General features: G+C 50.5%; 1 protein-coding gene across 1 annotated transcript; it reads right to left on the reverse strand.

The window, feature by feature from the left end:
* Positions 1-1,371: 1,371 nt before the first annotated feature.
* On the reverse strand, positions 1,372-18,054 carry SNX8 (sorting nexin 8). The gene is made up of 10 exons (XM_021708792.1): positions 17,863-18,054; positions 16,478-16,595; positions 14,687-14,808; positions 12,411-12,491; positions 11,053-11,213; positions 10,056-10,188; positions 5,625-5,693; positions 5,296-5,445; positions 4,826-4,975; positions 1,372-1,544 (listed from the first exon to the last, which is right to left on the reverse strand). The coding sequence occupies exons 1-10, from the start codon at positions 18,001-18,003 to the stop codon at positions 1,431-1,433; spliced, it is 1,239 nt and encodes a 412-aa protein (XP_021564467.1). The 5' UTR covers positions 18,004-18,054; the 3' UTR covers positions 1,372-1,430.
* Between the last annotated feature and the right edge of the window lie 3,458 nt (positions 18,055-21,512).

The following is a 21,512-nucleotide window of genomic DNA, read 5'->3' on the forward strand; positions in this document are numbered from 1 at the left end:
ACACTGGCTAGTGGTTCTGTCTGCCTGTCGGACTCTGCAGGGAACTCTGCCTTCTTGTCTGGCCAAGAGGGAGCAGATGGCCCCACACTGCAGGGGCAGGCCCTGGTTCCACAGCCAGCAAGTCACGGTACTGCGTCCTCCCAGTGGATCGATGTGGCTATCTCCTGACCCAGGAGACCCTCCTTTCCCCCTGAGCTGAGTGTGACTCGGCTCACCCTGGAGGACTACCTACTGTAGGACAGACAGTGAGCCTCCCTGGCTATCTCAGAGACTGATGCATGTATGTCCAGGCAGAAAAGAAAAATTCCATGTTAGAATGAGGAAAGAGCCCCTAGGAGTCTGGGCAGCCTCCCTGGAAGAGAGGACCTCGTCCAGTGTCTCCCCCCAAAGAGAAAAATCTGCTTAAAAGGGGGTTCACCGCAGCAACACAGATCCCGCCTAAACCGCCTAAACAGATGTATCCCCTCCACCCCCACCGTGTCCTCTGCCCAGGCTCGCCTCTTCCAGCCACTGCGCCACACAACGTGGACCCTCACAACGCCCACCCAAAGAACAAGGAGCAGAGAATCCACACAATGAAAAAACGGCGTTTCCAGCGCTCCGACAGACAGGAGGAGCCTCCACTCACAGAAGCCCAGACACCTGATCTTGCCTTTTGTCTTCCAGACCTCAGACCAAGGGCACACGTTGGGTCAGTGTTGGGGGGAGGCCAGGGGAGCCACGAGGACACCTGACCCTGGAGGACAGTCCTAGCCCAGGGCTCCCAGGGTACCGAGTGGAGCACATCCCCTAGAAAGTCAGCACTGACTGCACCCACAAGTGGAACAGCATCAAGCGGCCTGGCCGTACCGTCTTCCTGCCAGTGTGCACACAGCCCGCTCGGAGTGGGTGCTGGCACTGGTGAACCATCTGCCCCTTGCTGTCGGTGGGCAGCCAACGTGCCAGGCTGCAGGCCAGTCCTGTCCTCATCTTCCCCTGCTCAGCTGAGTCAGCCCCCACGAGGCTGTCCCTCCCGCCTGTCCCCGCACCTAGAGCCCCCTCCACCTCCTCCGGCATTATCTGCTGTGTGACCCAACCCTGCTCCCCATGCTTCCCCCAAAAAGACCATTTCAGAGAATCCTAGCCCCTTTCACCACAGGCCAGCAGGCCACAGGGCAGGGCCCTGGGGAAGGAAGGAACGGGCGGCTGGAGACAGGCGATGCAACTGCCCCGGGTGGTCTGTGGCCTCCTTGGGTGCCTCGGCATCATGTGCGATGACAACCTGGCCCACCCGGCCCGGTGGGAGTGAGCGCCTCTGCTTGGGTGACATCAGCCCTGGTTGGGAACACCACGGGGTGGGTACCACCGTGTGAAGGGAATTACACAGGAACACACCGTTTAGAAAGAGGTTTTAGTGAGGCCACAGGGAGCACCCGCCTCGGCCTCAGACACTAGTGAGGACACAGGCCATCTTCCGGCGGGGAGCACGGCGGGGTCAGCGCGCCATGTGGTCCCACAAAGAGGCAGCTGAGCTTGGGCTTCAGATCGTTCCACACCTTGCTCATCTGAAGGAGAAGAGGAAGAAGGATCAGCAGGGGGACCTGAGCACCATCCCATGACGCACCCGCTCCAAGTCCTTGTCCCTCAGGACACCCCACCAGGGGCAGGGATGGAGAGCACTCAGGAAGGGGCACCTGGGGGACGTCGCCTCCTCGGGCTCTGGGCTCTGCTGTCTACAGAACCTCTAGCAGAACAGTAGTGGCCTATCCACAGATGAAGCCTATACAAGGAGTGGACAAAAGGCCCAGGGTCACAGATGCCTGTCCCTCTGTCCCATGCACATAGGAGTAAAGGGCCACAAATCTGCTTGACATGGAATTTTTTTTTTTTTTTGAGTTGGAGTCTCATTCTGTCACCCAGACTGGAGTGCAGTGGCCGCTCCTGACCACTGCAGCCTCGACCTGCTAGGTTCCGGTGATCCTTCCACCTCAGCCTTCCAAGTAGCCGGAATTACAGGCACACGCTACCACGCCTGGCTGATTTTTTTTTATTTATTGTAGAGATGAGGTCTCGCCAAGTTGCCCAGGAGGGTCTTGAACCTGTGGGCCCAGGCAATCCACTCACCTCAGCCTCCCAAAGCGCGGGATTACAGGCTGAGCCACCGAGCCCGGCTTTGACGTGGAATTTTAAGAAACCTGATTGCCAGGTCATCCCCAGTGTGTGCTAGCAGCTTTGTAGACACTGGCCTTCTGGGAGGTTCGGCAGGTCAAGCACCAAGACAACATCCACCAGATGAACAGAACACACACACAAATGGAAAACGGCACACCCGCCAAGCACTTTTGGAACCATGGTGAGGCAGAGATGCTAGGGACACCAGGTGGAAGCTTGGTCATGTGGTGGGGGTCAGACCATGCCTGCAGTGGACAGCAGGGCATGGCCCTGGGATGGCAGGCGAGGTCGAAGCACTGGGTCAAAGCATGCCACCCAGCATATCGGACTGGGGATTAATCAATCACTACATGAAAAACCTCCCAGGAACAGGGTTATCACAACATGCCCCAGAAACAACACAGCCCTCATCCCGCTAGTCACATTCCTTCAGTGATGTCACAATCGGCCACTCCAATGTTCAGGCCTAAGCAGGTCACCTGAGACACTTCTGTCAGCATCATGCAGTGAGCTCCTAATGTGTGTGTCTGTCTTCCTATCAGGCCCACTGCTGCCACCTCAGCCCAGGCCTGCGGTTCCCAAACTGCCTGAGGCCCCAACCAACACAAAGGGACAGTGTGGAATACCTTGCATGTTCTGGGAACACCAGCACTGCTCGTCAGACCACACAAACCACTGCCATGAAATTGTTGGAAGCTACTTAGTAAACAAACTGAAAATGTCATCTGGCTTAGGAGGCTGTGAAAACATTACTGAGAAACTAAGCACCAAGAACTCAAGAAAGCAGGGAAACTTGTCTCAAGCTGTCATGATTTCTCACCTAACATGACAGCCCTTCTGTCCCACAATCGCTTGAGGGGGCTCTTACTATGGTCCTCCTGTCCCACAGTCACCCAGGTGTCACACACGGTCCTCAAATCCAAGTCTCCTGGGTGTCCTGCCAACAGCATAGATTCCTGAATCCCTGCCCCAGAGACTCCAATTTGCTCTTAGATCTGGGGCAGGTTCTGCACCCCAGAATCTGCATCTTGCACAAACAGGTGGTTCTGGCAGGGCTGGTTCTAGACCAGGATCCAGATGGCCATGACCTGGTCACTTGGAACTACTTCCTGTCTGGCTGGACAATCTCCATCTCTCACCCAACCCACTCTGTACAACGCTGCCAGTTACCTTCTGGACTCCGGGTCTGAGCTCGTGTTATCTGCTGCTTACCTGAAGCTCTCGGAGTCCTCCACACAGAGACACCCACTCCCTTGATGGCCCCTGGCTCTGCACAGGCCCTATTAGAGCACAGGGAGCCCCTCCCCCTCTGACCAGCCTAGCTCTCAGATCTCCCATCAGTCTATGTATTCCTTGGTGACGGACAGATGTCACCCAGTCACACCCAGCATATCACAGTGCCTGGCATGGAGGGCTCCCATGCAGCCATCACTGCATTTGTTCATTATCCACTGACTTCCCAGGCCAGTCTTAGAAAGTTGGTAGGGCCACATTTATACCCGTTTTCAGAAGGGAAACAGAACCACAGAGGTTATGAGGGTCATAACAGTCACAGAACTGGGATCTGAGACAAGGGTTATGAATCCTAGGCCTGAGTCCTCCCCAGCATCAGGTGCTGGAGGTGGCCCCAGACAGACACAGTCCTCTCAGCAAGTGATTTGGACCCAGTGCTAACAAGAGGCATCAACAGTCACTTGGAAAGAAAGGACAGAGAGCACTGGCAAGCAGGAGGGTATAGGCCAGAAAAAGAACTGGACAGTGGTCATTTTAAGTGTTTCTCCAGTCCTGACCAGACACGATCCTAGGCTGTTTGGAGATGGACACACGTCACTGTCTGGGGGGGTGAGCAAAGATCCTGGCACAGACACTGGAGTCATGTGGCTCTGGGCTACCAGGGCCAAGGCACTGTCGCTCAGGACAATCCAGAGCATTTCTTTTCAAAGGAACCGCAAGCTGGAGGAAGCTGACCAGGGGTTTTCGGAAAAACATGCAACCCACAGTGTTCTGGACAGCTCAAACTTGACTCCCAGAGTCTCTCCTCTCACCCTTAGCATTCAGGAACTCTTGGTGTTCTACCTCTGACTTCCTAAATTCCTCCAGGAGGCAAGAAACTGTCCCTTTTGTTTTTATGTTTAGAAATGGGTCTTGCTCTGTGGCCCAAGCCGGAGTGCGGTGGCACGATCATAGCTCACTGCAGCCTTGACTTCTTAGGCCCAAGTGCCGTCCTGCCTTAGCCTTCTGGGTAGCTGGGACTACAGGCACCACCATGCCTGGATAATTTTTTTTTTTTTTTTGAGAGATGGGGGTCTCACTATGTTACCCAGGCTGACCTCAAATTCCTGGCCTCAGCCTCACAAAGCACTAGATTACATGCATGAACCACCGCTCCCAGCTCAGAAGTTGTTCCTTTACAGTTTCTCCCTGCTCCTCTTTCCCCCCGCCCCCCCAAGAGTCACCATAAGAACTACATTTCGATCCTATCTTCGTAGGTCAAGTGTGAAGAGTAATAAAATTAAAAAAAAAAAAAACTACATTTCAAGGTCCTGTGTGTACCCCAACTCCACGAGACAGTTTCTCAGGGCTAGCTGACGGCAAGGGCTTCCAGGCTTGAAGGACGGGCAGCTGGAAAAAGAAAGGCGTTGGCCAAGACGGGTAGGCGCAGAAAGGAACTCACTTCCTTGTGCCCTTGGATCTGAGAGTTCACGAAGGCCCCGAGGATGTGGGAGGTGAGGGGCAGGTAGACGTGGATGAGCTGCGTCTCCTGGTGGAGGCAGTACAGGGAGAAATAGTTCCGAAGCTCCATCGTCTGAATCGCATTCTCCTGCTACAAAGAAAAGAGGCTCTTGGCCCTCGGCCCAGCCGACGCCATGAGGGCATCGAGGCCCACACCTGACGTCCTCCCTAAGCCAGGGCTCCGCCCGCCTCCTGCAGCCTCTCCTGACCGAGCCGAGGAACGAGAGGGCAACACGAAGGGGAAGGATGTAGCCCTGGGCCCGTGGGCAGCCCCATGCCTCCCCTGCACCCCCGGCCGCGCATACTGAGAGAGATCCTGGGCACCAGGGAACACCCGCCCACAAGGACAGTTCCGGTTCCCGCTGCGGCCAGGCTCTGCGGCCTCCCACCTGCAGCCACCCGCCCACCTACCTCCACGATGCGGGACTCGAGCTGCTCCACAGACTCGGGCTCGCGATTCTGCACTGCGGCACTCATCATCTGCCGCTTCATCAGGCTGTACTTGTGCAGCGCCCGCTGGTGCTTGTGCAGCACACCCTTCTCGTGCCGCTCACACAGGTCCTGCGGGGAGGGGCACTTGCCTGCTGGCCCTCAGTGCCGTAGCAGAGCCCCGTGGGGCCGGGAGACCCGCCACACCCACCACGCCGGCTCCTTTTCCATGCCCCTGGAGTCACACCCACCAGGTATCATAAGCGCATTCCCAAAAGTTCTGCCCTGACCAAGGAGCAACCCAGACTCACTTTGTAGGACTGAAGTAAATCCAAGAAAAGATTCAGTTTCTCCACCACATCATTCTCTTCCTTTTTACCCTAAAGACAGGAATGAGTTAACCCACGCAGACACACCAGGACCCAGAGCCCCACCCAGAAGCTCAGACCCAACCCTGAGCTGGGCTGGCTCATCCTCCCAAGCCGAAGGGGCTCCCCCAAGTCACCAGCCAATTCCACAGAGGAGCCCCCTTTCTACACACCAGCCAATACAAGGCACAGAAGCCTCCAAGCCCAGCCGTCTTGATGGAAACAAGGGCCTTAGTTCCAGCAAGCTGCTCAGCCACTCCGGTTGTTCGATGCCCTCACGTCTTTGGGCTTTGAAAGCCAACGCCTCTACCCCACACACATGCCCAGAGAGCCCCAGGCTCCCTCCCTGAGCTGCTCCACCTAGAACTGCAGAAAACCTGAGCTCCTGTCTGCAGCTATGATCCTGGGGAGGGACGAACAGGAGGGACGTTGCTGAGAACAAAGGCAACGTCTCAGCGTTAATGAAAAGAGAGAAACACAGGTCTGGGAAGGGGAATCAAGGGCAGAAAAGAGGCCACAGCTGCAGGCAGGACACGCTGTGCTGAAGACACGAAGGGAGAGGGGTGACCTGAGACATCCTGGTGCTTAGGCTGATACTGGAGGATGAGAAGAGGCTGACCTCTGGCCCTGGCTGTACACAGGAGGGCCGCAGCAGAGCAGGGGGCGGACGGACACGAGCTCCTCTGCCGGCTCCTGCATACAGCTTTGCGCACTGGCAGGACAGTCACAGAGACAGCCCAACAGGCAGTAAGCCCACAGCACATGAGGATGGCCCCGCTCATGTAGTCACCACAGCATCCAGAGGACAAGAGGTAGCACCGGCGAACCAAACACCACCCAGAGACTGCCCCTGGCCTGCCTGCACCCACCCAAGAGCAGCACCTAGCAAGGGACACAGGCCAGGCCCAGCGCATGCGGCCCAGTCAGCACGGTGCTCAGAGGCACTACGCAACGGGAAGAGGTGTGCCAAAGCCCTGACTCAGGTGGGGACCGTCCAGGCTCTGGAGAGGGCAGAGGCTGGGGACGGCAGCAGAAGGCAGCACATTCTCCTCAGCCCTGCCCAGGAGCAACAAGACCCGCATGGCTCACCACGGACCCTCCTAGCCACCAGGGCAGCAAAGCCGGGCAAGGGCGGGTGTCCGGCGCCCCCCACGTGGACGCCAGCAGTCCCGCACAGCTCACACCCTCGATTCCCAAGTCTCACTGAGCACCTCAGAGAGACCAGGCTCCTCCCACGATCCCTCACGTTCCACCTGTGGCAGAGTGAAACCTTCACCCCAAATGCCGAACCTCAAGTTCAGTGCCAAGGATGGTGCAGAGAGAAGACAAGAGCAGGTCGACCCCCGGCTGGACACAGGAGGGCCGCAGCAGAGCAGAGACTGAGCAGACACGGGCTCCTCTGCCGGCTCCTGCATACAGCTTTGCGCACTGGCAGGACAGTCACAGAGACAGCCCGACGGGCTACACAGAGGCCCTATGCAATAGGAAGAGGTGGTGCCAAAGCCCTGACTCAGGTGGGGAGCATGGGGGCAAATGATGAGAAGAGCTCTGTGGGACGCAGCACCAGACTGGGAGCAGGGGTGCTGCTCAGGCTCTGCCTTACCTCAGGGGACCCTGGGATACCCTTTCCACCCTCCAGACCTCAGGCCACTGGGCAGGCTTCCTAGCCACCAACCCCACACCGCAGCCAAGCGAGATTCTAGCCGATAAAATGGCAGAATAACAACAAGTGTGTTAAGCATTTGCACTCGGATAGCCCCTCTGAGGGAACATCATAAATCTAGCACACCACTCGGATGTCCACTCTAAGGGGACATAAAGAGATTGCTAGTGATGATACAGGACAAATTTATGCAAGCACAAATTTTTTCAAAAATGGATGTTTCCTTGAGGTTTTCCATCCAAAAACAAAACAAAAAAAACCTACGTCCCATTTGAAATGTGTCGAGTTTCTGATCAATCAGTTGAGAAGTGGTTTTTAGGAATCACGAGTACATCTTTCCATATCATCTTCAAACAACAGACTGGACAATAAATTACATATTATTAATGTGGGAGGAAGAAAGTGAGACTGTATTTTGGGCTCTAATAGAAAAACACCAGGTGGAGGAGTCAAACAAATTACTGTTGCACAACATGTATCAACGAGCCTGAAATGCAGGTCAGTGACTGTTTCACACATTATCATGTTAGAAAAATATAAGACATAAAATTTTGATTTTTTTCATAAATACTTCACCATGTCCAAAATTCCATTATAAACTAAATGCCATTATAATAAAATAATTAGTTCCAACGCTATACTATTTAATATGAAGTGATTTGTTTTTCACTATTTCATAAAAAAGTGCGGTCAAGTTGCTGGCTGGTGATCCTCAAGATGTCTCCCTGGACCAGTAGAAGAGGAGGGAGTGTGGGGTTAGCTGCAAATAACTAACTGCTTGAGGTACCTGCACTAAGTTCTATCTGTGGTTCAAGGACGTGCAAGACCCTAGGCCATCAACATGTGCCTTTAGCCAAGGCAAATGTCCCACCACCACAGAGAATGCAGCCCTACTCTGAGTCTCACTTGTCCTGTGGGATAGAGCTATCTACGGCTCCCAGTAGGTCTGGAGAGAATCAAAGTACAGTGTAAGCAAAAGTCAAATTAGAAAAAATAGTCTTGGGATGCCTTTGATTGCATAGCAAGGGTGAAATGGAATTTCAGCTGAATGGGACAATTTCAGTTGTTTCATGTAAAATTATTAATTTCACGACAACCAAGGACAATGAGACATGTTCAGGAAACAGCATTTCTCCAGACATTAAATTTCAAAACAGAATTCATGAAATATCAAAGAGCAGGGCAAAACCTCAAACTACAAACTTCTACATCAAAAGCCTGAACTTTCTCCCTCTCTCTCTCAAGGTGGAAATACAGCATCCAAGTCTGAATCAGAAAACACCTTGGGAATCACCTCATTAGTGGTTTTCATCCTGTGCTCAGTCGAACCCCAGGGGATTCCTGACACCCTGGAGGCAACCTGCTGAAGAGGAAGCTGAACATGGCAAAAGTCTGAGTCCCTGCAACTGGACAGCTTCACTTTTGTCATATGTCCCAAGCTGGAAGAAAGGCGGGGAGCCTGAGGCCCAGAGAGCAAAGTAGCTTGGGCCCGGCCACAGCACAGACATTGCAACACGCAGGGCAAGCTGCCCTATGCTCCCTGCCCCTATCATGACAAACCGTCAGACTCACACCTGGGAAGAACAGCCATACACACCTCGAGAGGATGGGCCCAGCACCAATCCAGAGATACCAAGACTGTCCTAATCCTGGCACCGGGAGCAGAAGAGGAAGAAAACCCGGGACTTCCCTACCAGCAAAGAGATCAGATTCCCTCTTCAGCACAAAAACGTCATGGGTACCTGAACGCCCAACCTTCAGCCTAAAAAGCCCAACTCCATACCAGGCATCGGATCCACTTCGCACCAAGCAACTCGACAGCTCCAGGCGTCAGGGAAAGCCCAGCTTTAACAAGGACAGTATTTTAAGTCATTTAGCACTCCCCACGAACAGCTTAGAGACCAGTTCCCCAAGAAAAACGCAGCAAGCTCTCACCTTCAAAATTATATAACAGTTTTACAACATAAAAGCACCCATATGAACCTTTAAGTTGGCAGTAAACACTTATCTTCAAATTAATCCCAAATGACTACAAGATCCTTTGTGGATTTCTAAAAACAGTTCCTGCCCATGCAGCAGAAGCACTTCCTGAGGTTGTGTGTTGAGGGTGGAAGGAGATGGAAGTCTCTTGGGGTGCTGAGTGCTTAGTTTTTTTTGATGAATTAAGTTTCCATGTGCCAAATACTAGTTGACTCAGAGAGCAAAGTGGGAACTATCTGGTCCACCCAAAAGTATCCTTGGAAGTCCAAGATCACATTTATAAGGACAAATTCTATCTTCAAATCTCAACAACATCAACACTCAAGAGACAAGAACAAAGCAGGCACAGTAGTTCATGAGGTCTGTAATCCCAACATTTTGGGAGGCTGAGGCAGGAGGATCACTCGGGGCCAGGAGTTTGAGTCCAGCCTGGGCAATATGGTGAGACTCTGTCTGCAAGTTCTTAATTAATAAAATACTGAAAGAAAGAGAGAGAGAGAGAGAGAGACTAGAACCCAATCTGTTTTGTCATTGGCAACCCTCTCGACAGCGTAATGCTTCCTGGGGAGCCACCCAGAACAGATGGGGACAGGCAGTTCCCACCCAGAGAACAGTTGCTTGCTCACTCAAGGTTCCAAACTTTGAAGTCAATCTGAGAAGGAGGCACTCCCCCGTGCCAAGGTATAGAATGTTCTTTGGAACAGGTGCCTTTGAAAAGCAAATCCACTCACCTGTTGTGCAGCCTTGTCTGCAAGCAGTGCAAATTCCACAGACAGGCCTTTCAGAGCCTGCTTGAGGGACCCCCATGTGCTGCTATTCAGAGTGGCCCAGGAGGGCAGCGGGGTCGTGTCAGAGCCTAGAGCACTAAAGGAAGTGCAAAAAAGACACTTAAGGCCTTGAATTCACCACGTGTTTGAGTCTGGCAAACCCTGCCACAGACTTGCAGCCTAAATCCCAAGTCTTCCCACAGCTACCTGTGTGTCTCCTACCCTGGACCCTTGCTGCTCAGAGAGTGGTCCATGGAGAAACCTGAGAGTCTGTGCAAAAAGCAGCCTCTCAGGCCCCGCCCCAGCCCTATCACTCAATTCTTCTTCCCAACAAGACCCCAGGTGACATATGTATGCAGGTAAGGTCTGAGACTGCCAAGGAGAGTACAGTTCTGCATAGACTGTCTCACCTCCCATTCAGGTACAAGAAGCCCCACCGGCCCATAGTCTGTTCTTCCCCAGGTCAAATAAATCTTGTCTTAAAGTCTAATCCTAGCAATGGGAAAACTGCCATATAGGACCCATTTTCGCTGGGCTCAGTGGCTCAGCCCGTAATCCTGCGCTTTGGGAGGCTGAGGTGAGTGGACTGCCTGAGCCCACAGGTTCAAGACCCGCCTGGGCAACTTGGCGAGACCTCATCTCTAATAAATCAAAAAATCAGCCGGGCATGGTAGCGCATGCCTGTAATTCCGGCTACTCGGAAGGCTGAGGTGGAAGGATCGATGGAGCCCAGCAGGTCAAGGCTGCAGTGGTCGGGAGTGGCCACTGCACTCCAGTCTGGGCAACAGAGTGAGACTCCAACTCAAAAAAAAAAAAAAGTTAAAGACCCTTTTTTTTCCCCTTTTGGAGCGAAACAGATTAAGATGCTGGTTGTGACACTAAATGCGCTTTCTGCTCCAAGCCTATCCCCAGTTTACAGATTCCTTCCCTAACCCCTACAGAACTTGCAAGGATCACCTGCCTTAACTCCTTCCCAAAAATGAGAAGATCAGCAGCATTGTCGATGGCCCTCGACGCGATCCGCTCAGCCCTATCACGAAGCTTGTAAAAGCTGTTGTAGATATTTCGGATCAGCTCCCGGCTCATAGCAAACTGAGTCTGGATGTCAGCTGGGAGGAAGTCCTGACAGGGCAAGGAGAGAGGGAAACTGTATGACTAGACTTGAAATGCCTTTCAGACAACAGCAGCTGGTCACCCAAAAGATGACCAGTGGGAGACAGAGAGCCAACAGGTCCAGACTCCAAGTCTACACTGGATCTCCCTGCTTGTCCAAAAAAGAAATGGAAAGCATCATCACTTATATGCAGCAAACACTAAGACAAATTATTCCACTAGGTTAAGACTATAGGGTCCACTAACATTTGATCAAACTGGAGGTCTTATCAAAAATTAGTAAAACAATAATCTTCAAGTTTGACATGATAAATGTATATTCCTGGAAGACTCCACATGAAGGGAAGGGCTTCTAGTATTCCTCATTTGTTGCCAAAGACTTTACAAGCTTTAATATTAACTATTAATGCTTAGAAAACAGAAAGCTCAGGAAAAAAGCAGGTAAAAGATTCATTATTTTGTATGAAGAAGAAAAAAAATCAACAACAAAAAAACTACCAAATAGCAACCTTAATTCTTTTTGGAAAAAGACCAAATTTTTCAATTTAAAAATAAACAAATGCAACAACAGTCTCCGTAAACCTGAAAAGTTGGTGATATGCACGTGTGTCCATCTGAGTCACAGAAGGAAGAAGAGGGCCCAAGGAGCCCAGCAGGTCTGAGGTCACACGGGCTCAGCTCACATCTCCCAGCCCTATTCTGAGAGACTTGGAGCTTCAGCAAATGACAGTCTCAGCCGGGCTCGGTGGCTCAGCCTGTCATCCCGCGCTTTGGGAGGCTGAGGTGAGTGGATTGCCTAAGCCCAAGCCTTCGAGACCTGCCTGGGCAACTTGACGAGACCTCATCTCTACAATCAAAAATCAAAAATCAACCGGGCGTGGTAGCGCATGCCTGTAGTTCTAGCTACTCGGAAGGCTGAGGCAGAAGGATCATCAGAGCCCAGCAGGCCGAGGCTGCGGTGGCCGGGAGCGGCCACTGCACTCCAGTCTGGGCGACAGAGTGAGACTCCAACTCAAAAAAAAAAAAAAAAAAAGACAATCTCACCGGACCTGCGTCTTCATTCATAAAACAGGCCTCATCCCCACTACAGAGCAGCTGAAATGAGGGCTAAGTGAGGGAAACCAGCAAGAGATCTTAGCATAGTCCCTGGCACATTGCAGAAGCGAAATAAGCATCCCGTGCCAAAATGATTGTTTCTCTGGTTACCTTGGCCCGAGGAGCCAGCTTACAGTTCAGGAATTCGTCTCCTACACCCTGAGCTGATTCCTTTAACTTGTTCTGCACATCCTGCAAAAGGAAAGAGAGACAACTTCACTCTCTACCATCAGCAAAAATGTTACTGTGAGACCATTTAAGCCAATCAAAGCAGAATATAATCCTTCCTTAAGAGAAATATGTTTGTTTTGACATAAGTATTCCATGATCTCTTTACTGTCTCTTAGGTTGTTTTTTCATTGAACAGAAAAGACTGACTTCACAACAGCACTGCCAACCTCCACTTCTGGAGTGGAGGGATGTCTCTCCAGAAAGACAGTCGGCAAGTTAGGTCAGCATCAACACCTGAGATGGCTATCAGCCATGTTAGACCCCAGCAGATTCCAAATGTGCAACAGAAAAGGAACACAGGTTTGAGAGCTGCTGGGCAGAGGAAGGGCAGGTGCTCCGTTTCCAAACCCCGGCATGTGAGTCTGCCCTCTGAACAGAGGCCTCCTGGGCAAAGCCAAGCTTTAAAATAAGGAGCCACCCAGGAAATACAAGGAGAAATCCTAATATACAGCTGTTTACACATCGAGGAATTCTAGAAATTCTGAGACACCTTAAGGACTGTCTGGTCAAATTATTTTATTTAAAAAAGAAAAAAAATCTGCCAGGCACAGTGGTTCATGCCTGTAATCCTAACACTTTGGGAAGCGGAGGCGAGAGGACTGCCTGAGCCCAGGGGTTTGAGACCAGCCTGGGAAACTTGGCGGGACCTCCTCTCTACAATAAATCAAAAATTAACCAAGCATTGTGGTGCACAGCTACTTGGAAGTAGTTCCAGCTACTTGGAAGGCTGAGGTGGAAGGATCACCTGAGGCCAGCAGGTCAAGGCTGCGGTGGCCGTGAGTGTGCTCCAACCTGGGCAACAGTGTGAGACTCCAATTCAAAAAAAAAGAAAGAAAAATCCTAGGCCAGACATGGTGCCTTGTACCTAGAGTCCTAACTACTCTAAGGCTGATGTGGAAGGATCACTTGAGCCCAGGAATTTAAGGCCAGCCTGGGCAACCTAGCAAGATCCATCTCTACAAAAAAAAGAAGAAAGAAAACAGGTCTGGGAGATTAAACACCTTATCTGTGGACAGGCTTGGAGACTGGGGAGCTTACTGCTACCAGAACGGAGGAGTCACCTGCCCAACCCTCCCCACCTCCCTCTCTTCTACCTAGAGCCTGAACAATCCCAGGTCCTGCAGCATTCCTCTTCTGACAATCCAGATCTCAGTTCCAAAGGAACTTTCTACCCCCAGGGCTCAAAAGATCCAGTCCCTGCTCAAAGCAGAACGCCACAAGTATTTGCTGAATGTCTGGTATGGGTGGCAGACACCCTTGGGGGTATTACCCAGTGAGAGCCTGCAGACTTCTTACAAAGGTCAAAGGCCCCTTCCTACCTCTTGGGGAAATAAAAGCAAAAGTAAGATTTGTACAGAGGCCTACACCACTGGGTGTCAGTGCTGTGTCTTCTGGCAGCAGGGGCAAGGGGCAGGAAGAGGCAGGGGTGCTCCATTTAAGAAGGGTTTCCCTGTAACGGAGAAGAACCTGGATGCTTCCATTCCACACTGGATCCTCCCTTCACCTAGCCCTCCTCACACAGCGAGAGGGTGCCCCAGGCACACGGAGAAGGATTACAAAAACATTCCTTCCTCTGGGGAGCTGGAAGCATCTTCCTCCTCAGCTGGGAAACAAGAGCTCTGCTGAGCTTCTGAACTGTCACTAAGACTGTGCAACAGCAGCCTGGAGGAAGGAACTGCACTGTGACTTCTGACTGAAGCTAATGTACGCGAAGAAGTTATTTCCCAGGAGGCGGATCTGTACTCTGCTAAAGAGGCTCAGCCTGTTTTCCAACAGCCCTAAGTCAGGCCAAGCCTTTGGTTCTTAAGTCAGCACTTATTCACACCTGAGTCTCGGCACTGGCCCTAAGCTCTCCAAACCCTCCAGCCTAAACCCCTGAAGTGAGTGCACTGAGACCCACGATCTCCACACGGATTTACAAAATCCTGCAGAGCCAAGTCCAAGGATGCCTCTTAAAATCATTCCCAGCCTATTATTTGGAAAGCAAAGAAAGCCAACACATCACCCAACACAAGACAAATTCCTGTGGGCATCCAGCAAGAGGAAGGACAGGTGCGGGAGAGCCAGACACACACCTGAGAAAGGAAGAAGAGCTCAGGCTCCGTGTACCCCGCCACAGACAAGGCGTGCGCACAGATGCGGCCCAGCCCACTTACCGGCCCGCTGAATGAGAGGAACAGCTTGAGGATGACATCCTCCGAGAACGGGGGGTGCCGGGCCACCAGGTTGATGAAGCGTTTCAGGGCTCTCCTTCTGGCCTCGATGAACTCCCTGTCAGCTGAAGGAGTGCATGAGTTCACCAAACAGTACCGCGTGCTGGCCCAAATCTTCTACTCTGGGCAAGCTCTCAGGGCATCTCAACAGAGGAGGCGGAGTGCCACAGGCTAGCTGAGGGCACTGGCTGGGCCCCAGCGCTGCCAGGGCAACAGACCCAAAGAGGCTGCCCCAGAGCAACAGAGCCTCCACCCCCATGCCATCACCCTCCCCGCCGCACACGTGGGTCCAGGAACTGCCCGGGAAAACCACAGAACAACTTGTTTCAACCAAGACTGCTGGGGACCAGTCTGACTCCTCCCTTTGTTCATCCACTAAAGACGTCCGCTGTAATCCCTTCCTGGCACTTCTCTCCATGAACAAATGAGTTTTGCTACGCTCATATATTAACGTAGCTCCGTTTTCTAATCGCATTGCTTATAACTCACTCTGTAATGGATCCAAGGATTAATTGCTTTCATTCGGGTTAGGTATTTCACTTCAAGGGAAGAAAAAGTAAAAGTGTATATGGATATATTAAGGATATTTAAATAATTGGTTCAGACCAATAGGAGTAGTATTTAAAATATTATTTTTAATACAGTAGGCTGAGGCCAGCCCCCGCCCCCCATGCGTGCAAGACCCACAGTGTCCTCTGTAGAAGGCAGTGCCTTCATAAGTGCTAATCACATGGTGCTAAATTCTCATTACATTTAGTCAGCTCAGAAGCATGGGCTTCAGTAAGCATCGCATGTCGCCAGTACATTCACTGATCTCTGTTGCCGTTAGTGTTCCCTGTGCCTTTCAATTTAAGAAGGGTCATCTGCTCAACAGTGTTCACATGGGGTGAGAAAATCACATGATCAGACTGGGCTCCTCAATAAACAGGATTTCTAATGCTGGAAACCCGTCCACTGTGTTAGATCTCATGCTGTCCCCATCCCAGCACACAGGAACTTCGAGATGGCTAGGGAATGGCAGAAAGTCGACTGCCTAGCTCTGGGTACCCAGCACATTTATTCAGAACCCGAGAAAAGTGTTGTGGGAGAGAGAACTAGTGAGATCAGAGCCAGCAGACCCTGCTTCTCTGTGCTCTGTAGCCCTCAGGAGGGGCTCCAAGGTCACCTGTGATCTCCCACCTGGCCAGAAGCCATCTGCAGGCAGGGATGAAGGTGTGACAGGGATAAAGGTGTGGCAGCCATGTGCTCTTTTTACATCCTTTAAAATCCAGATTCGATTTTCTACCTTACAATTCCTTCTGCTCTCTTCCATGAGATCACCTAATGCTAATGTGCCACCCATGGGTCAGGTTCCTGAGGCTTTGCAGAAACAGGCAAAGCAAACTGCCAGCCATGCGAGCAAACAGTGCTCCCGGGCACCCACCCAGGCGCTCTTGGAAGTCCTGGTCACCGTGCTCTGAAGCTAGGGTCCCCTCTTTCACATCTGCACTCTGAGGGCCTCCCCACAGGTCAGTCATCCAGCCGGAAGGCTCAGGTGGGTCACCCTCCCTGCACCAGACCTGGGCTCAAGCCACAGCTACAGGCTCACACTGCACCTCAGCCCTGCGCCAGCCCCCTCCTGGGTCATGAGTGCAACCCAGTCTACGTTGGGATCTATCACTGTGCTAGGCCTCACAATCCTGGGGGGTGGGCTCACTCCTGCCCGCCCCACATCTCCAGTGAACCCAGCTTTACCTCCCAGCATTCTCTTGGGTGGCAGGGCTGGCACCATGCGATACGGGAACTTGTGCAGCAACATCTCCTGGAACACCACAAAGTCATTGTATCGTCTATACACAGAGGACTTGAAGCGCTGCAAGAAAAGGGGTCCAGGTTCAGCTGGACATCAGAGACCAGGACATTTCATCACTTTCCCATACCTTCTCCTTCTGCCACTCAACAGAACCCATGGGAATAACATGACCAACTCCTCATCTTCTCTCACCAGGCCCTTACCAAAAGCAGAAATCTTGTAATCCCTTAGAGTATAGAAATACAGCTTTTGGATTTTGTATAGGTCTTAATTTCATTTTTAACCATCCATTATCATGGATCTTCTGAAAGATGTAAGACACTTTTTTTTTTTTTTGAGTCAGAGTCTCACTCTGTCGCCCAGGCTGGAATGCAGTGGCACACCAACAGCCACCGCAGCCTCGGCCTCCTGGGCTCAGATGATCCTTCCACCTCGGCCTTCCAAGAAGCTGGAACTACAGGCGCACGCTACCATACCCAGCCAATTTTTTTATTTATTGTAGAGATGAGGTCTCACTATGTTGCCCAGACTGGTCTCGAACCTGTGGGTTCAGGCAATCCTCTCACCTCGGCCTCCCCAAGTGCTGGGATTACAGGCATGAGCCACTGAGCCCGGTCAGAGATAAGACTCTTTATAGCAGTTTTAACTTCTGAGGTGGGCATCTATCCTACCTTTGAAAGGCAGCACATAAAAATTATGCATTCTTTATTTCATAATGCTATGCTATGCAATTATCACTACTGCCTCCTGAAATAGACCACCTGTCTAAAAAGACCAAGCACTGATCGGAAACCAAAACAGAGCAGACACCTGATCCAAACATATGAGCTACAAACTCCATAGGAAACGCCACCATTGCTCAAGCTGCGGGTTCCACAAGATTTGCATCCTGATACCTGAGTAACCTAAGCCAGACCTTAAATAAGAGCTTGCCCAAGGGCAACCCCTTCGGGGCCCCTCTCATTGTGGAAGCTTCTGTGTCCTCTCAATAAATCCTACCTTAAAAAAAAAAAAGAGCTTGCCCAAGAACTATGCATGAGCCAGGTCTTTTTAAAATTTAATATGCGATATGAAGAAAAGTCAGGCGTGCCCCTCTACCGAGGATACACCCGCATGATCCACATCTGCATCGTCCAGACTCCAGAGGCGGTGACAAGCACACAAACGAGGGCAGGTCTGCTAGGCAGCCTGACTCTGCCATCAGGTTTCGGAGCGTACCTGTGAGCCAGATGCACAGCTTCTCTCTTCAGCCCTTCTCCCATCAAACTAGTCCTGCCCAGACCTCTCCCTTCCTCCCCACTCCCAACCGATACACAGTCGCAGTTACCTGGCTGGAGACCTCATATTCCACATGCTTCAGGAAGAGGCCTTTCTTCTCTGGAATGAGCTCCACCTGCACGGTGTCCCTGGCCAGTAGCTCCTGTAGGGTGTAGGACAACAGCAGCGGGTTCCCTTGCGGCATCTGCATTCGACTGGGGCCTGGGTCCCTGTGCTCAATGACCTGGGGCTCTGGTAAGTCTGCAGGAGAGAAGGTGAATGTCCAACAAAAACAGCCACTCCAAGAGTGGAGCCTTCCTCTGCTGTGTGCTAGCTCAGCACATGGACTCTGGCCATGTCCTGCAGCCACATCCTATCCCTGGCCAGGCCACATTCATTCATTCCCCCGCGGAGTCAACGCCGAGGGGCACGTCCTTCCATTCAAAAGAATCACTGCTCTGAGAGGCCTCTACCTGCTCAGGAATCAGCAAATGTACCCACATTTCTATGACCAAGTCAAACCCAGTCCTTCAACTTGGGGAAGGAAATCAAAGTGAAATAGTTAATAAATTATGTGCTAAAAAGAATCCTCCTATTCTCTAGAGTCAAGAAAAGGGGTTCAAACAAAAGAAATTGGCCATATAATTGCCCATATGTCCCAATGTTTCCACAATGAACACTTATTACTTTCCTACGCCAAACAATCATTCCCACAGGAAGGAAGGAAGGGATGGAAAAGAGGCTACATGCCTGCTTATAGCTAGGATTGCTGACCATACTCACCAAAGAATCAAGCTCTAAATCTTCAGCTTTCATAGGGACAAGAAGTCAAGTCACCCATGCATCATTCACAAAGTACAAAGCGGCATAAGGCAATTCAGAGAGATTTTATGCCCAGTAACTTGCAAAAACAAAAACCGTGGGCATGCCACTGCACTCCAGCCGGGACAACAGAATGAGAAATCAACTCAAAAAATAAATAAATAAGTAAATAATAATAATAATAAAATGAAGGTATTCCATGGGGGGGGTAAGGGGACTTATTCCAATCAGCATCACTATAAATAAGTACAGCAAAGTATAGGTTTCTTTTATCTATTTTCCAAATTTTCTATACTATTGTCATATTGCTTGGTATGATTTACTTCTTTTTTTTTTTTTGAGTTGGAGTCTCACTCTGTCGCCCAAGCTAGAGTGCAGTGGCATGCTTATGGCCACGGCAACCTTGATCTGCTGTGTTTAGGCGATCCTTCTGCTTTAACCTTCCAAGAAGCCACTGTGCCTGGCTAATTTTTTATTTACTCCAGAAACAAGAGTTTCGCCAAGGCTGGTCTCGAACCCCTGAGCTCAGGCAATCTTCTCACTTCAGCCTCCCAAAGTGCTGGGATTACAGGCGAAAGCCACTGCACATGGCCTCTTTTTATTTTTTTATTTTTTATTTATTGTAGAGATGAGGTCTCGCCAAGTTGTCCAGGCGGGCTCAGGCAAGCCACTCACCTCAGCCGCCCAAAGCACGGGATTACAGTCTGAGCTACCAAGTCCGGCTCTTTTTATATTGTTAATCTCTTCCTTTTTTTAATTTTTTTTTTTAAGTCTAGGTCTCACTCTGTCGCCCAGGCTGGAGTACATGGCTCACTGCAGCCTCAATTTCATGGGCTCAGGCAATCCTTCTGCCTCAGCCTCCTGAGTAGCTGGGACTACAGGCGTGTACCACCAACCCCAGCTAATTTTTTGGTTTTTTGTAGAGACAAGGTCTTACTATGTTGCCCTGATTATCCTCCAACTCCTGGACCCAAGCAACCCTCCTGCTTTGGCCCCTCAAAGTCCCGGGATGAGCCACCACACCTAGCCTTATTATTATTATTATTATTATTATTATTATTAGAAACAGCATCTCCCTCTGTCACCCAGGCTGGAGTACAGTGGCAAATCATGGCTCACTGCAGTCACGACCACTTGGGATCAGGCAATCTTTCCACCTCAGCTGCCTAAGTGGCTGGGACCACAAGTGCACAGCACCACACTCAGCTAATTTTTAAACATTTTTTGTAGAGACAGGGTCACACTCTGTTGCCCGGCTAGTTGAACTCCTGGGCTCAAGCGAATCTCCTGCCTTGGCCTCCCAGTGTGAGCCACTCACTGTGCCTGGCCGTCTCTTTCTTTTTAATTTAATTCTAGTGGTATCGTCATCATATATTGATACATGATATAGTACAGTAGCTCATGCACATAACTTATTAAAATATGTATGTGTCTAGGCAGGTGTGTACACACTTGTGTAGGAGTTTGTATATGTGTGTGTGTTTGTGTTTGAATGCATGTGTGTGGATTGTGTTTGAGTATGTACATGTGTATGAATGTGTATATGAGTGTGAGTATGTATGAGTGTGTGTATGGGTGTAAGCGTACGTGTGTGTATGTGTACAAGAAGTCCCCAACATTTTAAGGGCCGCAAAGTGTGAGGACAACTCTCAAGGGCACCTGTTTTCCCAAGTCATCCCAGGAACCCAGCTCCTTTCCAGGTAAACTATGCTGATGAGCTTAAAACTTTGTTTGCACAGACGCTCTAGGGACCACAAGAATCCTCAGTCAATAAACCAACAAGCATGTCTTTAAATGCCTACTCCAGGGAGTATAGTAATGAATAAGACAGGGTCACCGAGCTCATTAATGTCTCTATCTGTTCAGCAAACAGCTACTGAATGCTCACCACTGCCAGGAATGGTTTACAAACATCTACACTCCAGGGAGAAGGTGAGCATGCCATAACAACATTAATGGCACCCTGAGAATTACAGAAAGGAAGCCAAGACACAGCACTGGAATGCAAACTCCACCAGGGCAGGGATTTCGTTGGCTTTGTTCCTGATGCATCCCAGCTGCTAGGGCTTCGGAATGGGTTTGCTGAATGACTGTCTGCTGACGCACTCTACTTGTAGGAATGAAAAACAGCATCTCTAGGGAAAAGTTTAAGTCCTGTTTATCTAGAGCAAAGACTGTGTGGGAAAATAGTAAACAATAAAGCTAAAAAGGTAATGGGTAGACTCATTTTATCAGAAAATATTTGCAAGTCATATATCTGATAAGAGACTTACATCTGGAATATATAAAGAACTCCATAAAGTAAAGAGACAACACAATTTAAAAATGGGCAAAGGATTTACATAGACATGTCTCCAAAAATCTATAAATGGTCAATAAGCACATGAAAAGATATTCTACCTCATTAACCAACAAGGAAATGCAAATCACAGCCAAAGAAAATACTACCCACTATGATGGCTCTAATATAAGAAAAGTGAACAGCTCCTTAGAGACCTGTGGGACACCATCAAGCATACCAACACACTCATCAAGGGAGTCACAAAAGAAGAGGAGGAAAGAAAGAATTAGAAAGAATATGTGTTGTCTGGGTGCAGTGGCTCACGCCTTTAATCCCAGCACTTTGGGAGACAGGAGAGAGAACTGCCTGAGCCCCTGGATTCGAGACCAGTCTGGGCAACACGGTGAGACCTCATCTCTACAATAAATCAAAAAATGAGCCGGGCATGGTAGATAGCGTGCACCTGTAGTTGCAGCTACTTGGACGGCTGAAGCGCAAGGATAATCTAAGCCCAGCAGGTCAAGGCTGTGGAGGCCAGGAGCATGCCACTAACTCCAGTCTATGGGCGACGAGACTCTGACTCAAAAAAGAAAGAAAGAAAGAAAAAAAGAATATGT

This window comes from Carlito syrichta, unplaced genomic scaffold (assembly GCF_000164805.1).
Source record: "Carlito syrichta isolate Samal-C Ts95f unplaced genomic scaffold, Tarsius_syrichta-2.0.1 Scaffold148200, whole genome shotgun sequence".
Lineage (NCBI taxonomy): Eukaryota > Metazoa > Chordata > Mammalia > Primates > Tarsiidae > Carlito > Carlito syrichta.

What these genes read in the sequence shown, in the direction of transcription:
- SNX8 (XM_021708792.1), bottom strand. Translation starts at nt 18,003, where the DNA reads ATGCAGATGCCGCAAGGGAACCCGCTGCTGTTGTCCTACACCCTACAG. An exon ending in TCCTCTCATTCAGCGGGCCG is followed by an intron (nt 12,492 to 14,686) that starts GTAAGTGGGCTG and finishes TTCCTTTTGCAG; the next exon opens with GATGTGCAGAACAAGTTAAA. An exon ending in ATTTTTGGGAAGGAGTTAAG is followed by an intron (nt 10,189 to 11,052) that starts GCAGGTGATCCT and finishes CACTTCCTTTAG; the next exon opens with TGCTCTAGGCTCTGACACGA.